This window comes from Watersipora subatra, chromosome 6, assembly GCF_963576615.1.
Source record: "Watersipora subatra chromosome 6, tzWatSuba1.1, whole genome shotgun sequence".
NCBI lineage: Eukaryota > Metazoa > Bryozoa > Gymnolaemata > Cheilostomatida > Watersiporidae > Watersipora > Watersipora subatra.
In genome coordinates this window covers 15,736,112-15,763,406 of record NC_088713.1, presented here as the reverse complement: position 1 = coordinate 15,763,406, position 27,295 = coordinate 15,736,112, and the positions used below count along the sequence as shown (strand labels likewise).

General features: G+C 33.4%; 1 protein-coding gene across 1 annotated transcript; it reads right to left on the bottom strand.

Annotated features, from left to right (window-relative positions):
* Positions 1 to 2,381: 2,381 nt before the first annotated feature.
* LOC137398076 (leucine-rich repeat protein lrrA-like) lies at positions 2,382 to 27,295 on the bottom strand. The gene is made up of 10 exons (XM_068084180.1): positions 27,234 to 27,295; positions 26,180 to 26,326; positions 24,504 to 24,644; positions 20,429 to 20,535; positions 18,798 to 19,034; positions 18,418 to 18,430; positions 17,611 to 17,751; positions 10,199 to 10,339; positions 3,459 to 3,599; positions 2,382 to 2,532 (listed from the first exon to the last, which is right to left on the bottom strand). The coding sequence occupies exons 1-10, from the start codon at positions 27,293 to 27,295 to the stop codon at positions 2,382 to 2,384; spliced, it is 1,281 nt and encodes a 426-aa protein (XP_067940281.1).

The window sequence follows — 27,295 nt, the reverse complement described above, 5'->3', positions numbered from 1 at the left end:
TAGTTTTTCATATGTGTGAAAATATCAGACTGAGTTAAAAAAGGAAATACTCCAAATAAAACATTAGATAAAGTTAATAATTATGTCAATTGGGTCACTTTCAACATTTCAAAGCATTATTACAGTGCACCCTTAGGATACGATTATCCTGATATACGATTTTGTCACCTTACAAAGTGAAACGGGATGATTTTTACCTCACCATACAAATCCTATTTAATCATACGAATATAACAACATTTTTTCAGAAGTTCACATTTTGCGGCTGTTGTGCTTATTACCTATGTTAAAATTACAAAGACACCACGATCCTGCTTGTTAAAAAAATTCACACAACACCTGAAAGAAACACAATGACCCATTGTTCACAATTAGGCTTTTCCCGATGTTTTGCGCGCGTGTGTGTGCATGCATGTGTATGTGCTTGGTAAGATAAACTTATTTATAGTGAATTCAAAGTTCATGTTATATGTATGTCTGTCTTGGAAGTAAGAACTGTCAACGGTACGCCCTTTGCCACATATTGCAATTTAAACTTTCAATGCCGATCATAACCAATAAATACACTAAATACAACAATGCAACTGTGGATAACTACAATTACTAAAGTTAACATGCTTTTTTGTAGCTAATTTTTAATATGTACACCACTTATATAAATTTTTGACAATTTTTACCAGAGGATGTTGGCATTATATAATTATTACAGTTTCTTTACCCCCACATACAATTTTTCACAATAAGATGCCAACACTGAAACCGATCAAAATCATATCTTGAGGGTGAATTGTACTTTGAGTAAAACAATTCACGAGTACATTTATTGATTATTTCCTTGGTATCACTTTCAACATTTTAAGAAAAGCCGTGAATCTTTTCAAATATTAAAACATACTTCGATACGCTTTAGCATTGGCTGAAATTCCATAATGCGGCATTCTCAAAGAGTATTTTCATTCTTCACCACAAAGCGTCTACTTTTGAGATCAGGTTTTAAATCACATCATAGATAAATCTGAAGACAATTGATATGATTTATATTTTGGTGACTGAATCAGAGTGCAGTTCCAATGATTGTGATCATCGATCTTTTCAGGTACACCGCCACTAAAACCGTGACAACACTACAGCAATGAAAAATAACTAACTGTCATTGATGCAACCATGCTGTTATTATTATTATTATCATTTGTGGACATTTTTATACTGATAACTTTCTATTAAGAGTTCATAAAAACCAAACATAATGAATGTCAAAGTGGTGGTCAATTAGTGGTTGCGTTTGATTGAACGATGACATTGTATTTTTCAACATTTTTCTCATAGTGGTATTCTATTAGATAGAGTGTATAAATAAAAATAACATTCAAATACAGGTTTTACATCAGTTTATATTCAGGTTTTATATCAGTGAATCTTTAAACGTTTGTTTACAGATTCACTGTTTCAAAAAAAGTTTACTGAAAAACTTGTTGGCTAAAAACTAAAAACATCAGTTATTTTTTAGTTTACTTTGGTTTTTTATTTAAATTTGCTTGATATGATCAAAATTATATTCTAATTCATTTTTATAATTCATTAGCATCATATTGCCTATTTTAATGATATTAGAATAGGCAATACAATACAATACAGTCTAACAAGACAATTTAGTTACTGTTACAACATGAACTCTTTTGATAGATTTTAAATGGGCAGAAGTGTTAACTATAACAGGAAAATTATTATTTCATTAGTTCATGGTAAGATTTTACTTTTCTGGTAAAGTGATTTGCATTCAGAACAAAGCTACCTAGAAATACAGCGAAAATATCAGCTTGAAAAAATGCATACCTTTTACATGTCACAAACTGCAACCCATTTAACAAAGCAGTTCCTCTTTGAAAATCAGTCTTTTGAATGACCTTTTATATTGCTGTAGATGACAACTTGATAAATATTCGGTTTCATAAACCAAATTGAATAATTTGAGCACTCAATTATTTTCGGTCATTAAAACTTTGACAGTTAGATTTAAAATTAGGAAAATCAAATCCAGTGTATTCTCCTAACATAGACATGCTTGCTTCAAAATAAAGAAAACGGTACATCAACAAAGCTTTAACTACCTTAAAATTAAAGTTAAATATTTGAAGTGATTGGTATTCATAACGATACAAAACTTTCTAAAAATGCCATGCGAAAAATTGTTTGCAAAACTATGTTGGCCAATAGCACCCCAATGTCTATTACAGTTTTAGTTCATTAATGAAAAAATAAATCTTTTTTAAAGCAAAATTGTTGTGAATGGAAAACTGATAAATTTGATTTTAAAATTTGATTTAATAAATGTAGGCAACCAGAAATCTTTTCCAAAATATTTATATCAATGAATAAGGTTTTTAGACTGACCCGCTTGGTAATTTAGCCAGCTGGCAGAAACGCAAGTTAAGATACTCCAGTGAATCAAGCTTGACTATTTCATCAAGAGTCTCAGGATTTAAAGGATTGCCCCATAAGGCTAAGTCTCTCAGCTTGATCAACGATGAAAGTCTGCAACAGAGAGCTCCAGCAACTTATTTTTACAACAAATAAATCAGCCTAAATAACAATATATGCGAGACTCTGCATCTAAGAACTGTATGATAGAACATTTTTGGTGTAGCCTGAGAATGTAATAACCTATCATGGTACCATCTCTATTAAAAATAGATGTGAAATGCTAATGTTTTAAAAAATATCATTGCTGACCTCATTAAATTTCCTTTTTATTTGAAGTAGTATCTATATTCATTAGCAAGGCCTTCAGTGAAAATGATTCTCTATGTCATTCATTTATTCTACAATTTTGCTTAAAAAAATCCGTGACTGATAAATAGCCAGGTCACCTAGAATAAATGTTTACATGAGAGGAAACAAGCCTTTACCATTGATAACACTCTGTTGCTAAGGTTGTTATTACGCATCTATGAATAATCTTACTGTCAATCATATAACACCAGCAGACAGTAGTACAACCTAGAATGAAGCATTTTCAGTGAATTCGAGTTACATACATAATCTCATTTCAACAAAGGTAAACAAATGTTATTGAAAACTTGAAAATGATTGTGATTGAGATACCTAACTTTAATGAATTAATCACTGTTACCTGCACGCTAAAGGTACACACAACCATATGCCGACACAAGAAATAAAAATTTATTGAAATTAACTAGTTTGGCTCAAGTGAATGTTAGATGAAGATAAACAGCTTGTGAGTAATTAAAGTATTTGTGAAGTGTCAGAAGTTTCATTTAGAAATTATAACATTATTACTTGTATTTGTACTATTATCATTAGGGCAATAGAAAAATAGCACAAAAGTAGTTAACTCTAATTTCTTACTAAGTCCATTTTATGTTCATTAAACAGTGTCTCAAAAAATTGAATAATAGAACCTTGCTAAGGTGTTCGATTGAGTGTATATAGATACTGACCTAAATGGAAGTTTTTTCAGGTCACAAGACCCCAACTTGAGCTTCTCCAGTGACACGAGCTTTTCTATACCGACAAGTGAATCAGAATCCAGTTTATTCAAGTTTAAATCCAGTTCTTTCAGATTGGTCAGTGAATCAAAGCTGTAACCAATATACATAGGCTACCATAATATCTGTAACAATAGCCAATCAGGCAAAAGTAATACATGTAACGATCTGACATTCTACTTTCTTAGATTGGTGAAAGGATCGATTCCGTAACAAACAGTCGTAAATATCCACCATATTGCTCGCATTATTCAATAAGAATAAAGTATTTTATGTTTGTTTATAGCTTTAGGTGACACCAACTTGTCAGTGTGTAAAATGATACAGTTTATTGCAACTTATATTCAACTCTGAAATATTGTTCTGTGAAGTACATCTGAAACATAACATGACTTATTTATCAAATGTGGTTATACCTCCCATTAAAATTTTTAATCACACAGATTAAAACCTAAATCTGCAGATTATAACATATTTTGTAAATTTCTAAAATTGTCAGTGAATTATCATGCTGCTGTTATTTTATTCTCACACTGAATGTCAGCAGTTGTGAGCGGTCTCGTCAGTTCATACTCATTTTAGATCTTTCTACAATAATCAAATTAAATTGTCAGTTGAAACACAAAATATTAACTTCTGAATGTGCAGTTTTAACAATATTAAAACTAATTATGAGCAGTATGTAAGTAAAAAATAACACAATTACATGATTTCATCACCTAGATGAACTACTTTATCAATATTACTCAACAAGCTATGAAGTCAGTCGATTCATAAAAAAAACAAGAGAAATTGTCCATGAAAGCTAATATGACAAAGTTTTATTACTCTAATAATGCATCAAAAGTTAGTAAATGTTGTAAATTGTTATGGAAATTTAATCAGACGCAATATCGTGAATGTTTTCATTAGTTGTAACAATTACGCTACTTAATTAAAAGATAATGTATTACCGGAAAAGTATTTTACTGCATGTTTTGTGAAAATGATAGGGTTGTCGGCATTTGTTTTCAATTAGCTTCACTTGAACCAATTAAATGTTTAATAGTATATTATGCTAGTGATTTGAGGGATCAAAGAGCAGGTTTTACTGAAAAATAAATTTTTTGTTTCACACAAACAAAAACTCATGGCGCAGCCTCAAAACATATTTTTGAAAAAGGAAGGTTTATAAATTAAAGAGCAGCCCAAACATCTGATTCAAAATGCATTTCACAGTCACAAAGCATTTATTAATACAGCTGTCATATAAAATTGTTTATTACATCTCATCACCTAAGTATTACTGTTTATCACATATTCAAGTATGACTTAACTGAAAACTTAAAAAATATCTCAGCTTGAATCCAGCCACAACTAATCATTGATTAGACCTTTTTCATACTTCTTTGAGAAATTGGTCCCTACAACTGACGACTGATAAAATATTATTTAGCAGGAAATTGAAGTATATATGCAACAGAATAAAGTTCTCAAATATGGTTATGCTCACTTGTTGAAGTTTGGGAATTTTATTAACTAAAAATTCCCTTGTCATACAGCCCACGACCAAAGTGATATTGGAACAAAAAAATGGTACTGATGGTTGAGAAATGCAATATTAGCAGTCAAATGGCACTGCAGTGCAATCGGATAACTGCAATGGTAGCTGTAATGTTCTGGGTGTTATTATGTACAAGAAACAGCAATAATGAAAGGAAAAGATTATATATTTATATTTCTCCCTTGCAATAAGATAAATTCAATATAAGAAGTAAAATGCACTGATATTATTAGAATAACAAATACTAATAATATAGTAATACAGTAATAATAGAAAACCAATGCACAATTTTGTTTACAGTTCAAAACGTCATAGCTAACAGCATCAGGAATTTGTGATACTGTGTTTATATAGATTTTTAGAAAATCTATTTAACAAAAGCATTTAGAAAAAACAATAACATAATAATAACATAATATACTTCGATCTTGCAAGTTCGAATGCTTATTCTTATAATTAAACCTTATAAAATTGAATAATTATTCTTATAATTAAATATTGTACTAATCTCATGAGAATTGTTAGAAAAAACATCATTGTCATTTCCTTTACTTACACTGCGTTGGACATCAGTTAGAATACCAAAGTACTCATGAGTGTCTAAAATGTCAGTTACTTTGAAATCGGAAAAAAAATAAACGATTACTTTTCAGTACTTTTACGTTAATTACAGAATTACAGATTTTTATCGTTAGAATCACCAGATTTTTGAACCTACTATTGAACATCTATGAAATTATTATTGAACAGAATTTCACCAAAAACCTTTTTATTTTCATAATATCAGCATTTTATTGTATCTTAAACTGTTCAGTATAATGAAAATTTGTTGAAAAAAATAAAATAAATGTTTTGTTTGTCATCAAGGTCTCAATGGTATATTGTCTAAAAGTAGCTTTCTGTTTTTTCGTTGTCGATCCCTGCCAAAAGATGAAAATTTTATTTTAAAACGTTCTCAAATTGAGGTTAAGCAGCTTTTCTTATAATTTAAATATAACTCACGATCATTCAAATTTACAAGATTAAAGTATATAGTGACCAATGGTGTGCAATTTGCTATGGTTATTATTTTTCTAAAAATTTTGTTGATGATATTACGATTGTGCCCAATGTCGCAGTTCTGCCAAGCCGTTTTTAATATTTGCAAAATTAAGTAATACCTTTTCTTATAGATACGCATCTATTTCTATGACAGCCAGCAAAAATCTGTTTAGATTTTTAAATTCAACATATTTTTTTGGATATAAACCGTAAAATCTAGATAAATATCACATCTTCTTGATATTGGTTGATATGACGTCTTAAAATGTAAAAAGAATTGTGCATTTGTTTTCGTTTCTCAAACTTTAACACCAGTTTTCTCAGAACTATGTTTTCGCACTAATGGTCAACGTGCTTTCACTTTATTGACGATAATATATGCTGAAATTAGGCTAAAATCAAATTTTTTTTGCAAGCCAACTGATAATTTTATCCTCCTGCTATAAGCTTGCTAATTCAACTCTAGTATTGCATTTCTTTTATTGCAGGGGAGAGATATAAACATGTAGCATTTTCCTTTAATTATTGTTGTTTGTTGTGCGTAATAACACCCAGTACATTACAGCTACCATTGCAGCTCTCCTATTGCACTGCAGTGCCATTTGACTGTTAATATTACATTTCCCAACCGGAAGTATCCTTTCTTTTTTTCCATTATCACATTTTGTCATGGGCTGTATCACATGGAAATTTTTAGCATGATAATAATAATCACCAGATTATGCCATCCAGACAAACTTTTTATTTTATGTGAAAATTTTTATATCAATAGTCGGTCGTGAAACAGCAGGGAAAAATATTTTTTGTTGAACTTCAAACCTCTTATTCAACTTATAATTATTAGACTGGCAGCCATAATTCAAAATTATTCTAATCACCGTTTTCAAAAAAATAATTGACACACTTTATTGGCAAAATATAACATACAGATGATTGCTTTAGTGATCCTTATGAATTGGTTTCGTTAGCATTAACTGTCTTTACATTTATTTAAATAGCGCAATACTGATGAGGGCATGTATGAACACAGACGATCTTCACAGTCAATACACTTTTCTGTAGGAGTGCATTTCCGTTAACTCTTTTGCTATCGCAAGCCGATATATCGGATTTTGTGGTAATTCAAGTACAGACCGTAAGCCGATATATCGGCTTTTCAAAATTGTTTTACTTTTCTTTTAATCACTACGCCTATGCATTAGCTAGGCTGATCAGGTTTTGTCTCCAGTAAAAAAACTTTGTTGCCAAGCACTTGCTATCAATAAAAAATTTTTTGGCTAATTATTATCAACATTCCGGGGGGATAAAAGTACTAACCGTAAAACGTTCTATCGGCTTATCAACAGGGTTTCACTTTTCTTTTCATTACTAAGGCTACACATTTGCTAAAACAATTAAACATTGTCTCCAGTGAAACGACCGTGTTGCCAATTACCTGCACCTAAAAGAAAATTTTTTGGTTCAACTATTTCATTTCTATTTATTATTCAAAACGGCCAAACCAGATCGTCATCGTCATAGCAAGTAAAAACACATTGCGTTCATCCATCGCAAATAAAATGCAAGATATTGCACAAGAGTGGAAGTCATTTTATACATATCTTGTAGGAAAATTTGTTCTGAATAACCATTTTACATATGCATTTAATATGTATTTTACAGTAAAACATTATCTGTTTTTATTCTCGAGATATTGCTAAAATACTAGCGGTATATCGGTTTTTCGAAAAGTTCGTTTTATTAATTCGGGCAGAATATTTTTTCGTTAAGATTTAATTGCCGTAGTGGAAGAGTTAATAATTTGCAATGTAAAGATTACTAAAGCTGGTGATAACTTTTCCTTTCAAATATAGTTTTTATTTACTCTACTACCCAGTATGTGCTTGACTAACAGCAATAAGTGAGTTAATGTGCATTCATGGCTGTTAGAAAAAAATTATGTTATACACGTTTAATTTCCATCCACAAATGCATCTATAATTAAGCAAACCTTAAAAAGAAGACTAATTAACTTTACTATAGCAACATAAATATGAATATTATTACCCTTCTTCTACATGATAATTTTTACACCCACTTGATTTAGAAAAGTATGTTTTCAATATAATGACTAACAATAATTTAATAATTTAGATTTATTATTTTGTGTATTACATTATAACCTTTGTTTAATCAAATTTAAATCATTATTTACATTTATTATCTAAATATGGACTATTATACTAACTAGTAAACCAGCCAGTCATGTGCACTTTAAGAATTTTCCGTGAATAATTGGTGCATGCTAAAGTAACTCATGAGACGACAATGTGACTAAATGATACAATGGTAGTGCAGTTGGTTTGGGACCTGATGCTCCTGGTTCCACTCCCGTGCATGGCAATATTTTTTCTTAACACTTTCAGCATAGCTTTGGATTTACGGATAAACAAGATGATGGAATAGTAGATGTTATTCATATGATAGAAAAGATGATACATGTAGATGTGATATAATCCTATTATCGACAGCTGAATGCGTTTTATTAAGAAAATTAAAATATCACTTCCCAGTTTAAGATAATCACTGTTGTTAGTAAAACTCTATTAGTCACATTCTATCAAATACATATTATCAATGTATCCAATGTGATGGACTTAACTAGTCACAAATAAAGTTGCAAGTTTTTGATCAGTAAATTGGTAAAACATAAAATTTAAATATCATTCCATAAATATCGATATATTTATTGACTGCGGCAGATGTATGTTGATACAATGTTATTTGGATTAAACTGCTTTCAACCTTACATTTAGAATCCTAATTTCCAGTATTTTTGCATTGCATAGGGTGTCTCAGAGACCCTGATGAACAATTTACCTGCATCTACATAGCAGTGTTTCAAAGGCCTGTTTCAGAGCAACACCATAAACCAATCAAATTATTTGTTGCACACCATATTAGCCCAAAAATTTTACTTACTTTACCTATTACAAATTGTTTTCATCAAATATCATAATCAACTTAGTTTGATAAAAAAAACAGTTTACTGGGATGTCACGAAAAAATTAATACCGCTCGTTTGTTGGTATGTGATCAATTATTGTGATGCAGATAAAGAATTAAATGATACTAACTATAATTTTGCAGGTCATTATAGACAAAACAATTATGAGCAAGCCCTAAATAAATATGATGCTACTGGAAAAATTTTTTTAAAGGTTTTAAAAATTTTATGAATTTTTTAGATTTTAATTGGAGAACATTTGTTGTTCATTTTTGGCTTTGTCACAAGTGCTTCACCAATAATCAATGACTTATGAACATTTTTAAATACATTTATTCAAATTTTTACAAACTCCTGTTGGTAGACAAAATAGACCAAGGTTACTGATGCTGATAAGGATGGCCAGAGTTAAACAGTTAATAATGGATACGATTTTAATACCTCCATATCAACTAATAGATGTCTTTTTTAATTAAAGTGGTTTAGAAAGGAAATACTACAATAGCTATGTAGTCTATCTCATACCATACACAAATGGTCCTACTAACATACCCCGTTCCAAATTAGCATTTGATAAATTTTAGGCATTTTGAACCAGTAAAGATTTACTTAAGTCTTAAGCTATTGTAGTTGCGTAAATTTTCAAAAAGAAAAAAAGAAAAGCCAAAAGCAACAATCTGTGGAGTTGTATTCGTTATTACAATATGACTGAAAAGATACAAACTGAGAGATATGACATGCGTAAAAAGCCAAAGCAGTTTAATGTGTTCTTTTCAATGAGTAATCATAAGATGTCACATCATGCTGCCTCACCATACGTGTTCATTAGTATCTTATGGCTACGATGTCATCATTTTGCAGCAGAAGTTCACGTCACCACAATATATCAAAAAATTATTCATATATCATGTGCCGATATATCCCATTTTAATTTTTCTTCTATGTTTTAAATAGATAACACAATATATAATGACGTGCTAAAAATTAAAGTTTTAAAAAGTTTAGCAAAACTTACTAAACTCCACGTAAAATCTCATTAAAAAGTTTCACTGATAAGGGAGCAAACATCCGTCAGCATGGAACTCTAGCAAGTCGGTCTAAAGAGTTTATATAGACACTGACCTAAATGAAAGCTTCATCAGGTCACAAGAACACATATAAAGCTTTTCTAATGACATCAGCTTCCCCATTCCAACAAGTGAATCAGAATCCAGTTTATTCATGCTGATATCCAGTTCTTTCAGATTAGTCAGTGAATCAAATCTGTAACAAACAGGCATAGGCAACCATAATATCTGTAACAGTAGTCAACCAGGCCGAAGTAATACATGTTACTATCTTTGATTCTACCCCTCGTGGATAATATATTCATGCATATACCAGCGGTACAACCCGGCGTTAACCGAGTAATAAAAAGCTCCGTGGACAAAATTTATTTGTGTTAAACATACAATAACATATGCCATTTTATCATGCAAACTACATATGGTGAAGAAAGTGTTTTCTGAAATTGAAATATACTATTAGAGAAAATAAAAACGACTGTAAAGGTTTTCGAACTTTGTAAGACAACTGTAACTTCCAAACTTTATGTCATGAGGAAAGTGTTTAGTGTAGGTCCAATAAATTACAAAAATTAAAACAACTAAAATGGTTTAGATGTAATTGTGAAATAATTAGCAAGTAGTAGCTAAATTAAGTCAGTTTTGCTATGAGTACAATGAAAGATCACTCAGTAATGATAAAAATATTACGAACTAAGAAAACTAAATGAAAATCCTGAATATGCTGAATTAGTAACAAATAGAAAGTGTGTGTTAAAAAAAGATTACTCTTCCACCAGAAGATATCCATCAAAACTTTGAACATGACAATACTTTTATCTCTTGATACTAGTGCAAGTGTAAAAATGAGATATGGTAATTTGTCTGACCAAACGGAATTAAAATTTCGATGCTCTTCTCATGAATGCAGTTTATTTGTCTGTATGAGAATAATTGGCCTTGAGACCAAATATAGTAATGGAACCTTACAAAGAAATATTTCTTAGCAGGGGTATCATCACGCTTAGTCGCATTGGTAAAATAATCAGCTTGGGCTATAGCCGGAAAGACACACATACAGACAGGCACACCAACTTTGAGAAATGTTTAAATACACTGTACTATCTGCATTACCAGCCTGCGGGAACAGATTTACGTGCAGCATAAGCTTTATTGAGAGTTGTCTTTCCTGCTGTGAAACAATTAATTTTCTACTGAAATTGTTGCCCTGATCAGAGTATGCATACACATATACATGTTGATCATGTTGAAAAGAACAATGGAAATCTGCAATGTGTTTTGCAGCTCGTTGCGTGTAAAATCTAGCAAATATTCTCGATTCATGCATCTAGCTTCATTCATTCGTTAATACCAGTCTATAATTGCAGTTGATGAGTCTCCGACTCGGTCGACCAGTCTTTGCTCACTGAGCAGTTGACTATCGCGCTCTTGCACTTGCCTCACAATCTATCGCCTCGCAACCAATCGGCTCGAACTCGCCTCACAATCAATCGCCTTGTACTCGCCTCGCAATCAATCACCTCACAATCAATTGCCTAGCACTCAATCACTTTGCAATCACTCGCCTCGCACTCACCAACTCATTCATCCTGAGCATCATGTCTGGAGACTCTCACAGCACTTGGAGCAAAAAAGTTCCACGTATATCCTCCAGTGAAGCCGCGACCCCAAACTCGAACCGCTAGCTGCATTACCCGTCCACGCGAAAAGATTCATGCGCAGCAAGAGGTTTATTGAGAGTTTTTTTTCATACTGTAAAACAACTCCAAAAATGGAGTCTACTGAAATTTTTTGCCCTGATCAGACTATGCATACACATTGGCAGTCATACGTGTCAATAATTTTGGGAAAACAATGGAAATCTGCAATATGTTTTAAAGCTAGTCTACAATGCATCACTATCAAACCACTCAAATCATAGTTGCCCTAATTGTGTACAGAGAACTGATAATGAAATTGACATTGCTAAGCAAAATGAAGTTCCTCAAACTGGCAGGATTGAAAAAACTTGCATCTTTTAAGAAATTCTACAAAACATTTTGCTATCGCTAGCATTTATTGAATAGAGACTTCTACATGCTTAAAACATTAATCATGGCTCACCAGTCCTTTTTCTATAGTCTGTGTTTTGACATGGTATATACAAACAGTAATTTTGTTGTGTCAATGTATTTATATGTATAAAAGCACAGACAGTATGATGTCAAGGGAGATACTGCATTAGCACCTTACAATAATAAAATATAACGCCAACATGATAGCCTTTTGATGAGATACAATAAGGAAAACACATGCATGAAAATATATACATGTATATACTGAAAAATATGTTAGAAAATGCTGAACGTGGATAATATCTAGGTATGTATATCTGAACATGAAGAACATAACATGACATAACAATAACATAATGTTTCTTCAATGAAAGCATGACATAACAATAACACAATGTTAGTTCAACGCAACACTTGCGGACAGACAATATTTTATGTTTTCTTGTCGGGTGTATGAACAAACAGTTTTCAGCTTGTGCCTGCTTTTGAGCAGGCGACGACGAGCTGGTTATGGCTGAAGTAGGGTCACAGTAAGTTGATACCAGCCCCTCTCTTTCTTCTCACCATCGCCTTTCGCAATGCTCGGAGCAACCATACAAGTTCTGTAGTAGTAAGTTACATGTACAGTAGGCCTACTCGAAGCTGGTACAAAAAGGTAACTGAGCTGCTGAAGGAAATGAACATGTTGACTATCACGAACAGTGGCAACTCTAATGTTTTTTAAATAGTAGTGGTGCGGCAGTTCATAGACAATAAAACATTGAATGAGAAGTACTTACCATTTTGAAAAAGAAATTAAGTAGGTAAAACGCAGTAGCAGTACTGTGCAAGTTCTGTAGTAGCTGTAGTACTTGTAGCAAAAAAAAAGTAAAACTAACTCCGCTGTAGAAAGAAATGAACATGTTTACTATGACAAACAGTAGCAAATCCAACGTTTTAAACCCTTTCACTGAAGTAGACTCATTTATGCGTTTTCTATGGTCGACCGCCGTAGACACATTTTTGCGCTGTTCCTAGCGATTCCTAGTAAATGAATTTTACTATTCGTTGATCACATAACTAATGATTTTTGGGAATTTTATGGTAGTGACAGTGTTGTCCTAAGATTTTCTATCAAATTAGCCTAAAGTCTAATTTCAACTCTTTGTTCGGGAATTTCCAACTTCAATACGAAAATATTTTGTGTATGTTCTGTAAACGCCTTCGAGTAAGAAAAAAAACTACTTATGTTTATGACATTATAGCCAACTCAGATTTTGGAGATTACGCAATTAATCAAAGTATGAATAGCAGCACTGACTCGGATGGTGTTAAAAGTAATGGTTTGGAAAGAATAAGGAACTAATAAGAGGATCATTTTAGCTTCATATCTTCACATTACTTTATCAATGCACAAAGTATAGATTCAATGAATTTTTTGCATAGTACTGTTTGTTAAAATGTTGGCAAAGTGAAATATATAATCAAAACAAACGTTGTAGATGGAGTTTGAAATTGAAAAATTATTGTATGCATATCGTGAAGCAATATCGGCAAAATGGCTGGCAGTAAGCCGATAGCTAAATTTGTCCATGAACAGTAATAAAAGGGTTATGTAGGGGAGGTGTGGTAATTCATAGACAATTCAACACTGAATAACAAGCACTTACCTTGTTGATGTAGAAATTTAGCAGGTGAGAACAGCGTTTTTTTTAGTGACCGCAAGGGATAAATGTTCATGTGACCTTCCCGGTACACAATGGCAGTAAATATCAATTACATGTAAATTACTATTCATTAATTTATTTGATAAGTAGTACATTTTTATAGCTATTTAGGGATCTTTGTGTCAGCCACAGAACTCATGACAGTGCTTTTTAACGTGGCAGCAACGTTGCTGTTTAAAACGGAACAGTGCTGTTGTGCACTGTTCAGTATTAGCCTACACTTTTTAACCTAATGCCTAACGGAACATTACCGTTAGGCTTTGTTTTGATTGTTTCTTTCACCACTAGAGGTGCACTAATCAGAGACTCCAGTTAATGCGCCTTAGCGGTGAAAGAAAAACCACAGAATAGCTGCACCCTTATATAAGCAGCTTGGCTCAAATTATCAAAAAAGTAGCGGCTAATAGTCTGAAAGTATGGTATTTACTACTCGTACTAATTCAGTTGGCTTTGCACGACCAAATGGAATAAAAGACCGCTCTATTATTTATTTACTACTCATATCATATTGGTTCAGTTCTCTTTTACGGCTGAAATTCGTACGACGACGAAAGAAGAAAAGACCGCTCTATTAGGTGGACCAACACAGACACACGCACACACACACAAACGCACACATGCGCACATGCGCACACACATACACACACGCACACACGCACGCACACAAGCATGCACACACATACACACACATTTTGCCATTTATATAGTAGACAGACAGGGGCACGGTACCGTGTGGGCGCGATGCTAAAAGACTAGCAATAGCTGGACAATCAAAACGACAAATATGCGTACGACCAACTTTGAGAAATATATATATATATATATATATATACATGTATATATTTTTATATATACACCTATGTATCATATCGTATTCATTATATATATATTTATATATATATATATATATTTATATATATATAAATATATATATATGTATATATGCATTTATGTATATATGTATATACATGTATGTATACATGTATATACATGTATGTATACATGTATATATATATATATATATATATATATACATGTATACTATCTGCGCTACCCAGCGTTGCCTGGGTGTTAAAAATTAACTTTGACAATCAGTCTTAAACAATGAGAGATAATGACAGTTGCATGCCACTCGCTATTACCCTGACACAATGCCAATGGATACTTTGAGTTAGCTTACTAATAAGAGCTACCGCTTCTCCATGACATTAGGCCATAATTCTGCATCGTATCGGAAAGCAGTAGACTATTTGCTCCTATATAGTGACATAAATCGCTTAATGAATCCATCAAGCTTGTGTGGCTGATTTTGTAAGGGTTCGGACTGATTAACCGGATGGCCCGAGATCGAATCATCTGCAATACAGATTCTTTATCCCGGAGAAATAAAATAGCTTTAGCTGTACATACACAACGACGACCAACTCAGAGAAATGTACAGTGCTGGACAAAAGTTTGTACTCACCATGCATTATTGACGATATTGAAAATGTGTTAGAGGTTATTGGCTTTAATTTTGGTTCAAACCATGGCAAATTAAATATCAAACTGTTCAGAAAAATAATGGCTATGCAATGAAATAGGTTTATATTTTATTATAAACATATCAAAGGTGATCAGGAAAGATTTCCGCAAGCATATATGTCATCAACGAAAAACGTCTACTATGACTTATGTTTTGCAACATTAATCTTGATCAAAAACTTTGTATGTGACAAAGATAAGGTTAAAAATTAACTCTCTTATAGATTGGTGGCCCTGAAAAAAGTTTCTGGAGTTGTTTGAAGCATTTTAGTATTTAATAGCACTGCCCTTGGCTTTGATAACCATTTGACATCGTTTTGGCATGCTTCTAACAAGTTTGTCCAATTCTTCTACAGTGATGACATGGGCCCAGCCTCTCACTATCTTTTCTATCAGCTCCCTTTTACTTGAGCGCTTTTGTTTGCTGATAATTGTCCCAATCATCTGTCATAGATTATCTATGGGGTTTAAATTTGGACTCTGCGCAGGCCAGTTGATGGATCACACTCTGTTGTTTTCCATTCATTCTTTGACTTTTTTTACTCGGTGGCAGATCGCGTTGTCATCTTGGAACGACCACAATTCTCTGTCGATAAAGATTTCTCAAGTGCATGTTAGCATCTTTCAACACTCAAGTGTATTTTGCTCCATTTATCAAACCATCACAAACTTTTAATTGTCCTACTCCTGATGCACTCATGCAACCCTAAACCATCGCCGAAGTTAGGCGCTTGACTGTTTGGAGGATACAATCTGGTCGGTACTCTTCTCCTGGTCTTCCACAAAATTGTTACCTGCATGGTTCTGTGCAGTGAAAGTTGATTCAACAGAAAACAAAACTCTCTTCCAGTCAGTATGTGTTCAGAACAGGTGCAACTAGGTGCCGACTCCAAACTCTTTTTTGATGGTTTTGTGTCAGCAGAGGTTTGCTCTTTGCTTTGCATCCCTTAAATTACCTGGCCGAAAGTCTCTTTCTAACTGTTCTAGAGTCAACATTACCACTTGTACGTTCCTTCCAGTTCTTAGCCAATTCTTGGCTGGTTTTAGGACGATCAGCAAGAAACAGCTTGGCAAGCGCTCAGATGATTTTCAAGGTCTTCCAGATCTGGAACGCGCTTACGGCTTTTGGTCTAATTCCAACGCTTCACAGTTGATCTTACACCTTTCTCACTTCATCCAACTTTTTGGGCTATCTTTTTGGCGAACATATTTTGTGTTTATGGGCAAAATTACTCCTTGCTTATTTTCAGAAAGCATGGCGGGCATGATGTGTGCATGTAGTGTATAAAGAAACGGAAAATTAGTGTATAAAAAATCCACTGTTTGATGCAACTTTTATATGTTATGGAAGGCTTTGTCTAATGCACATTCTTTGCTAAAATGCCAGAAATTCCTCAAATTCCATGAAAGATAAAAAAAAAAATCTCATCACAAATGGATTTCGGCTTTATGGGGTGTTTAATACAGCCAATTTTTGCAAAAAATTTAATAAAATAGTCATTTAATCTTTTAGTACTTTAATCATATTATGTAATATTTGTATTAATATTTAATTTGTATCATGTAATCAATAAGAGTTCAGCATCATTTTCAACAAAAAATGGCCCTGATAGAATTTAAATTGATCTGTATATGACAATTTGAAGAAATGCATGTAAGGCCCTTGAGAAATGTAAGGATGAGTCCAAACTTTTGTCCAGCACTGTATCATCCATTATAGACGAAATCTTAAAAGCCTCTCATTCATGAGAGGATTTTAAGAATTTCTTGTCAGATATTCATTGGTTAACTGCAAGCCATAAATTTTGATTGTCTTATTGGCATTGAACGACTGATGCCACTAGAAAAGCTCAACTTTTGGTATAGCGACCTGACGAAACTTCCATTCAAGTAAGTATGAACAGAATAAAGTAGTATAAGGTAAATGAATATTGCAGAGAGTAGCCTATATTTAGATAGTTTATTCAGCCCTGCTTAATGCCAGGGATAATATATATGCCTTGAAATGGCAATTATATACTATATATTTAATAGATATTTCAAAGTTGGTAAATAATTTGAAAAAAATTAGATAAAATTCTGTAAACTTTATGTAAAATCTCATAAAAAGTTTCACCAATAAGGAGCAAACTTCCCTCAGCATGGAACCCTAGCAAGTTGGTCTACAGAGTTCATATAAAACTGACCTGAATGGAAATTTTGGCAGGCCACAATCATGCAAATTCAGCTTTTTTAATGACATCAGCTTATTCATGCCAACAGGTGAATCTGAATCCAGTTTACTGGAGCCGATATCCAGTTCTTTCAGATTGGTCAGTGACTCAAATCTGTAAAAAACAGTGATAGGCAACCATGATATATGTAACAGTAGTGAATGAGGCCAGATTAATACGTGTAACTATCATTTGTCTGCATGAATATATAAAAAAAATATATATATATTTATGCAGATATATATATATTTATATATATATGTTTATAATAAATATATATATATATATATAATGCATATAATGCATATATATAATGCAGATATATATATATATATATTTATATATATATATTTATGTATACTCATATATATACATCGATAATTTAGTTATGAACATTAGATGAAAATGAGAAAATAGTATATGTACATGTATATTGTTAGACAAATTGACCAAGGGTACTGAGATTGACAAGGATTGCCAGGGTTAAACGGTTAACATTGGGTATGGTTTTAATGCATGCATTTTGGACCTAAAGTGAATTAAGAATGAAGTGCTACGATGTTATAGTTATGTAGTCTACCCGATACCAAATGCAACAAGTGTTTTAAAAAATTAAAAAAATGTCAGCCAAGTGTAACATTTAAATATTGGTGTAAACCTTCAGTTATTGTAGTTTAGTAAAAATTTCAAGAAAAAGACCAAGGCAAAAACAAGTCTGTGTTGCGTGATTATTTTTCAACTTAAGGCCAACTTAATGTTAAATAATGTGTAGGTACATACCTTGGTACAACACCTTAGAAAGAGTTCGTCCATGAGGCTCTGTGTAGCTTATGTGCCAATGGCACCAAAAAGCCAATAAAGCCGTGAATCCTATACTGTTATTCGGATAGCTTAACACCATTGTGATAGCATCACTCACCTTGACTCCTAGTAACGTCTCACCATTGCCGTAGACATCGTTAGGCTACATAAGGCCTCAAAACACGATTACACACCACGCCCCTATCCTGCGAAAATGCCACCTCAGAAGATCCTAATTTTATAATGTATACTATCATTACCAATCAAGTTAAAAACTTCAAAAGTTTAAAAATTTTAAAAATATGAAATTTTAATCTTGAAGAATTTTAAAATTTCCAAATATTTAAACCACAATTTACCTGTTATTCCAATTACTTTATCATATTCTTTGCTTCTTAAGGACTCTTTCTCTGCAGCTAGGTCAAAGGTCTTGGACTCCTTTTGATCAGTGCAAGCGTCTGTCGTACTGACAGGCTTGCTGCTTTTATACAAACCTGGGGTCTCAAAAGACTCCTCCAGGGAGCTTTTAGCAACAAATACAGTTCCATCCTGGCTTTCTCCGTACTCAATCTTTCCTCCCTGGAATTCTCTCAAGGCTTGGATTATAAGAGCTAAGTCAAGCAACCTTTTATGCTTAAGCACGGGCGCCGGCAATAATGCTGTTCACATCGGCCTAGCCTTCGCAAATCTAGCTAGCAAGCGGGCCTTCACCTTGGCCATTTCAACTAAGATACCTTGGAGGGCGACAGAGCTCTCACACTAGTTACTCAACTTAATGTCCTTCTTCTCTAACTCTCTAATCTGCTCCTAAAACCTGTGCTGTAACCTCTATTTCCTTAAGCTTATGTATTTTTTTTCCTCCTCAAATTTATTCTCATCCAAAAAGTTGTTGCCTTCTATTTCGTCTAAAACTCATTAACTTCATTCAATATAGAGACTTTCTGAACTTTCCCATTGTTCTTTGCTACACCGGCATAACTAGCACCAGATCAAGAAATTTCTTCATCAGATGACATTAGGTTTAATTCCCTTTCATCTTGATCTTTAAGACCAGGCGCAATCGGTCTGGCTGTTAATAAACTAAATAATAAGTTCCGTATTTTCCTTCAAGTTGGTTTTTAAAGTACCAGGAATTGTGCCTAAACCCTGACAAACATCAGGAAATTTCCTTATATGGTCAAAATCCTCATTGCACATGCTATTAACGTAAATAATTTTTAGCTGATGTAACTCAGGTAATCCTAAAAGATTTTTCCTATAACTTGTTAAAACATACACAAAAGTGTTGACTGACCTAAAAGTGCTTCTGATTTAAACTTCACAAACTCCAGCTACAGATACACAAGATTCATTTGCTCTATATAAACCACGTTCAGATTTACTCAAATTCAGACCAAGTATTTTGTTAGTCTCTTCTGTTACCGTTGAAACTTCTGCTCGTGTAAGGAATGTAAACTCAACATTTTCCCATTTACTTTTAAAACCTGTTTAATGTCACTACTACATAGCCCATATTTATTGCTCTTTGTGAATCTCACTCTATGTGAACTCTTTCTAAAACTCTAATTTTTTTCTACTAGACTTCTACCTGTTTCCTGGTGGGCTTCTACTACTACTACTACTACTACTACTACTACTACTACTACTACTACTACTACTACTACTACTACTACTACTACTACTACTACTACTACTACTACTACTGCATGTCTTACAATCCCGTCTAGACTCTTGCCTTTCACTAAATTTGTTGCGAGGACAATCCTAAGAACTGTGACGTTTCCTTGACCAAAAATAGCACCTAGCACTTGAGCGATCCCTAACATAATATCTTTTACATGCAAAGAAAATAATACTTCTAGCAGGAGAATTTTATCCTTTAGGTGAGGACCTTTTATAACCTTGCCTACCTCTCCACCCACGCGAAATGGTGTCAGACCAATCACTCCTGAACTATCTCTCCTAGACAGCCTAAAACTAGAACTCTCACCATGAGGTTTCTCACTCTTTCTAGAAACTCGGCAAACAGGAGCAACAGAACTACTGTCACTAGATTCAATATTTGCTCTCACACTGCCAACTTCTACCTTGATATATCTTTTAACACAACTGATAATAGATTCTGATTCCCTAGCTAAATGTCGAGCTTTCAATTTGTTAAATATTTGCTCCTAAGTTAAGTCAATCCTCTGCATTAACTCTTTCTTGGCACTAGATTCATGCAAACCATTCACTGCTACAGCTACACAAAAGTGCTGTCTCAAATCAGCATTACCGTCACCAAAAATCAATATCTTTACTCAACTTTTCCACTCTCATAAAGTACGCTCTCTCTTCTCCTAAAGCCTATGAGATCGTAACAAAATTCATTGTGCTCACAAAAATACTCTCCTTTCTTTCATAATGACCTCTCAAAAGATTTAAAGCAGTCTGATGAGCATCAGCTGCTTGGCTTGCAATATCAAACCTTAAGTTTCTAAGTAACACCATTCCTTTGCTTCTAACCGCGCTCAATAAAGCTAACTATTTTTTTTCTTCCCACAAAGAGCGGGACACCATCTTCAGTATTACCCATATGCATTGAAGTGGGCACACACACAGCCTCAAACTCGCTAAGCCAACTCTTAAAAAAACTAGAGACATTTCCACTATCTAGTCTCAACTTAAGGAAGGCCCTAACATCTAGCTGTCTAGCAGCCATATGCACACACAACTATAATAACAACTGCTTTTACCACACCTAACAATTAACAACTTAACGAACCACTATAGCACTGCTACGAAAATACTAACTCATTACCAATACAACATGACAACACAAACCTATAAATACTAATCACCTTCTCGAACAATGCTCTGAAACACAAAAGCGTTATCAATTAATATTACCACCATTCAACAAGACAACACAGCATCATAACACCCCTCGATTGATACAATGTAACAACACAGTATCCTGCCTACGACGCCATGTTAGATAATTTGCAGGTACGTACCTTGTTACAACACTTTACAATGAGTGTGTCCGTGAGGTCCTCTGTAGCTTATATGCCAATAGCACTGAAAAGCCAATGAAGCTGTGAATCCTATACTGTTAATCTGATAGCTTTAATACTATTGCTATAGCATCACTCACCTTGACTCCTAGTACCGTCTCACCATTGCCGCAAATATTGTTAGGCTACATAAGATCTCAAAACACGATTACACACCACTGAAACATATGAAGTATGCTAAATATTCAAAGCAATTTAATAAATTTTTGTAAACGAGTAAACATAACAGGTCACATTATGCTACGTTACCATACATGTTCATTAGTATGTTTTAGCTATCATTTTGCGGCAGCAGTTTGCATTCTGACAATGGATGTTAATCATAAAATTGTAAATATATCATGTGCCAATATTTCCAATTTCAAAGTTTTTCTAATGTTTTATTTAATGTTATAAGATGAAATATAATGACATGCTAAAAATTTAGAGTCTTAAAAAAACTCATGAAAATTTACTAAACTCAACGTAAAATCTCATAAAAAAATCTCACTGATAAGAGAGCAAGCATCCGTCAGCATGAAACTCTAGCAAGTCTGTCTACAGAGTTTATATACATGTAGAGCAGTGGTTCCCAACTACCTTGGAGCCATGGACCCCCTGAGCTCTTTATCTCAAAGTCATGAACCCCTTTATAAACATCATAATATATGGTGTTTATAACAATGCATTTTAAATTGGCGTACATTATAAATTAGAATAATATACATGTAAGAGTCAATAGATTTGACATGTTTCTCTTTATTTACTTACATAAAGCAATGCTATACGAAATTGCTTTGACTGTTAAATTTTATTTCGTTAGTGATATAGACCAAAATACTTCTTGTTTTTCACCAAATTCTCAATCTTTGGGGGAATGGTTGACAAAGTCCCAGTCAGTTTCATTGTTTCGATTTGAGAACATCCATAAAAGATAAAACGGACTCGCACAAGCATGTAGACACAAATATGAGCAGAGTTCAAAAAGCGTGTTTGGCTGTCTGTGGATATGGATGAATCATTGAAGGCCACAACTCGTCAATGGTTTTATCTTCATAAACATTTTTAGTCATTTCAACGATCTGCTGGTTTCATATTGTTGTCAAATAAATATAGTTGCCAAATATGGTCAAAATTGTGATCAGTCAGCTGCCATTAACAAGCATTCATCCCATGACCAAACAAGCGGAGCAAAAGTTTGAGAGTTTGATGATAAATGCATGTGCACACAACTCACGAAAATTATTCATCAACAACGTCGCAAACCCTTGTACCGAAATCTCACAAACAAATTTAACTATTTTTCTGTAGAGTCATTTAAGTATAATAACGATACAAAACACATATAAACCTATTTAATTATATTACCAAGTCTTTGAAAAGTGTCGACAGTATCTTAAAACTTACCAATCTGAACGGATTATACACAAATAGACAGATTAATTTGGCCAAAAATCGTTATTAAAACTTGCCAAGCCTTTCTTTTCTCAAAATTAAGACCGGCAACTTAAACGCCGAGCGACAGAGAATAGAACCATTAAGTCGTACGCATTTCACACAAAAAATAGCGTGCAAATTTCACCAGTCCATAGCATTGTCGAATTGCCGAAGGTTTCTGTAATTAACATAGAAGTACTGAAATATAATTGTTTCTTTTTTGCCGAAATCAAAGTAACTGACATTTTAGACGCTTCTGAGTACTTTGGTATTCTAGCTGATGTCCAACGCAGTCAAAGTAAAGGAAATGGCGATGATATTTTTTTCTAACGTTTTTTATGAGATTATTACTATATTTAATTATAAGTTTGGATGACTATCGAAATGTTATTGTCACACTAACAATATTGATGATGGGGAATATGTTACTGTTATTATTTTTTTCTAAATTGCTTTGCTGAATAGATTTTCTAGAAATCTATATAGACATCACAACTTCTTGATATTGTTAGCTATTACGTTTTGAAATGTAAACAAAATTGTACATTGGTTTTCTATTATTACTGTACTGTATTAATAATATTGGTTATTCTTATAATATCAGTGCATTTTACTTCTAATATTGTATTTCTCCTATTGCAGGGGGAGAGATATAAACATATAATCTCTTCCTTTCATTATTGCTGTTTGTTGTATATAATAACACCCACACCCAGTCCATTACAGCTACCATTGCAGTTATCCTTTTGCACTGCAGTGCCATTTGACTGCTAATATTGCATTTCTTAACCATAAGTACCCTTTCTTTTCTCCAAAATCACTTTGGTCGTGGGCTGTATGACAGGGGAGTTTTTAGTGATATTAATGGTCGCCATTGTGAAATGACCCAAATATGGTTTTACATTTAGACTTTGAATATGAAAACTAAACTGCACAGCTTTGCTGCTGTCCCATCTAATTGGCCAGGTCAAACAATGTGACAACGACAAAAAACTTTGCCATCTTATATTGTAGGTGGAATAGTATTAATGAAAAACTACGGAAATAAGGCCGTTGATTGGACGATTTCTGATAAGTTATATTTAAATTTGAGCATATACTAAAACTCCTACCAATCTGAAAATCGGTAAAAATAAGTAATTTGAAATTTTTTATTTTCCATGGATCTTAGTATATCGCTTAAATTAAAGAGGGAAAGAGAGAATTACGTGTTTGCTGGTTACCGGCTGTGCTGTTTTGTACTACTAACCGGAAATCAGGTACTATCCAGCGATTGAGGCGCATAGGTGATAAAAGTCTAGACCAAAAAACCTAACAACACAACGCGACCGCCCCGCGAGAATCGCATTAGCTCGGAAACCCAGGCTAGCACAGTTCTAACAGACTTCGATCATTAAACCCAACCCATATGATAACCGTTGTCTATCTTTTTAGGGTTTTATATCATTGATCCAACCACTATGACAGAAATAGCGGTAAATATCTAGCTAGAAAAACCATTACTGGCTCCAGCCTGTGGACTCCTCAAAATCTCCTGTAGACCCCTAAGGGTCCATGGATGACCAGTTGGGAATCATTGATATAGAAACTGACCTGAGTGGGAGTTTCGTCAGGTCACAAGAATGCAAACTCAGCTTTTCTAATGCCATCAGCTTTTCCATACCAACCATTGAATCAGAATCAAGTTTATTCGAGCTGATATCCAGTTCTTTCAGACTGGTCAGTGAATCAAATCTGTAACAAACAGGCATAGGCAACCATAATATCTGTAACAGTAGTCAACCAGGCCAGAGTAATACATGTCACTATCTTTGATTCTAACTCTCACGGATGATATAATCATGCATATACCAGCAATACAACCCGGTATTACCCGGGTAATAAAAAGATCTTTGGACAAAATTGATTTGTATTTAACAGATAGCATATGCATTTTTATCATTCAAACTACATATAGTGAGGAAAGTGTTTTCTGAAATTAAAATATACCAACAGAGAAAATAAAAACAACTGTAAAGGTTTTCAAGCTTTATAAGACAAATGTAACTTTCAAACTTCAAGTCATGAGGAGAGGGTTTAGTGCAGGTCTAATAAATTACAAAAAATAAAACAACTAAAAGGGTTTAGAAGTAATTGTGAAATAATTAGCAAGTAGCAGCTAAATTAAGTCGGTTTTGCTACGAGTACAATAAAGGATCACTCAGGAATGATAAAATTATTACGAACTGAGAAAACTAAATAAAAATTCCGAGTATGCCGAATTAGTAACAAATTGAAAGTGTGTGTTTAAAAAAGGCTACTGTTCCACCAGAAGATATCCATCAAAACTTTGAACACGACGATAATATTATCTCTTGATACTAGCGCAACTGAAAAAATGAGATATCGTAAATTGTTTGACCAAAAGGAGTTAGAATTTCGATGCTCTTCTCATCAATACATTATATTTGTCTGCATGAGAATAATTGGCCTTGAGACCATTATAGTAACTTAACCTTACAAAAAATATTTCTTAACAGGGGTATCGTCACGCTTAGTCGCATTGGTAAAATAGTCAGTATTGGCTATAGCTATAGCCGGAAAGATACACATACGGACAGGCACTCCAACTTTGAGAAATGTATAAATACCTTGTACTAGCTGCATTACCAGCCTATGGGAACAGATTCACGTGCAGCATAAAGTTCATAGAGAGTTGTCTTTCCTGCTGCAAAAACAACTAATTTTCTACTGAAATTGTTGCCTAGATCAGAGTATGCATACACATATACTTGTCGATGATGGTGGGAAGAACAATAGAAATCTGCTATGTGTTTTACCGCTAGATGTGTGTAAAATCTAGTAAATATTCTAGATTTATGCGTTTAGCTTCATGCATTTGTTCCTACCAGTCTATAATTGCAGTTGATAATCGTGCACTTTTGCCCCGAGTCCCCAACTTGGACGACCAGTCTTTACACGCCTAGCAGTTGACTATCCCGCTCTTGCACTTGCCTCACAATCGATCGCTTCACACTCACAATCAATCGCCTTGCAGCCAATCGGTAACCATACTATTAATAACACTACTTAACCAAGCCAAAGTTATCAAGTTAAAATATTTTATTCTGTTTCTCATAACATGTGGCTTTTAGAATTTATAGCGTTGGAAACATTTTGGACAAATCCACCAAACTCTATCGTATAAAACTTTTCACTGATATGTAAGCAAACATGTGTCAGCATCAAACCGTAGCGATGCGGTTTACGGAGTTGAGATAGAAACTGACCTGAATGGAAGTTTCTTCAGGTCACAAAATTTCATGTCGAGCTTTTCTAATGACACCAGCTTTTCTATACCAACCAGTGAATCATAATCCAGTTTATTGTCGCTGATATTCAGTTCTTTCAGATTGGTTAATGAACCTACGTGTAAACTGTAACAAACAGGCATAGGCAACCATAATATCTGTAACAGTAGTCAATAAGGCTAGAATAATTATACATGGAACTATCTTTGTTTTAACTCTCATGAATGATATATCTATATATATATAGATATATATATATATATATATATATATATATATATATATATATACATGTATTTCTCAAAGTTTGTGTATTTGTGTATTTGTCGTTTTGATTGTCCAGCTATATCTATTATTTTAGCATTTCGCCCACTTGTTGCAAATGCCCAGTTAGGAAATTTCAATCTACAGTAAGACGTGTAAGACGTTATCTACATGTAAGACGTTATCATATTTGATACATTGTAACCACACGCTAATTATTTTAGCTAAGCGCTCACACGTTACAAAGCCCCGGCTAAAAAATACTTTGAGACTTATGTATATGCAGCACGATGCTTTTTTGTCTTTATTTTGTTAGGGCTAATTTGTTCAGCCCCACAATATTGACAATAATTTACCTACGACCTTAAAATTTGGCGAATTGTTTACTGATGGTTTACCTTATTAGGAGATATCAGTGTGTTGCCATAGGGAGTTCAGCGTTATCCGTAACAGTAAAATGGTTCGCAAACATAAAATCATTTAATGATAAAATTTTAGCTAAATGATGTTTTCATTGATACATGTACATAAAGCTCACAAGTTGCTTTTTCCTTATAAGACACGAGGCTTTCCACCAAACCGTATCCACAAATTTCTCTGGAAACAAATAATTGACCATTGTTGTAGTGCTTTTCATTTGCTCATAACATTTTTTATTTTGTATTAATTGTATCATCACCAAATAATATGTTTCATAGCTTAAATTCTTGATATTTTTTTCAGATCTACATTTAGTTCTCTACTTAATTATTTCAGCTCCTCAAAATACTTTTGCCCAGCTAAAACTATGTTTCTTTGATTTTCATTTGGTACCTTGCGTTCCACTTTCAT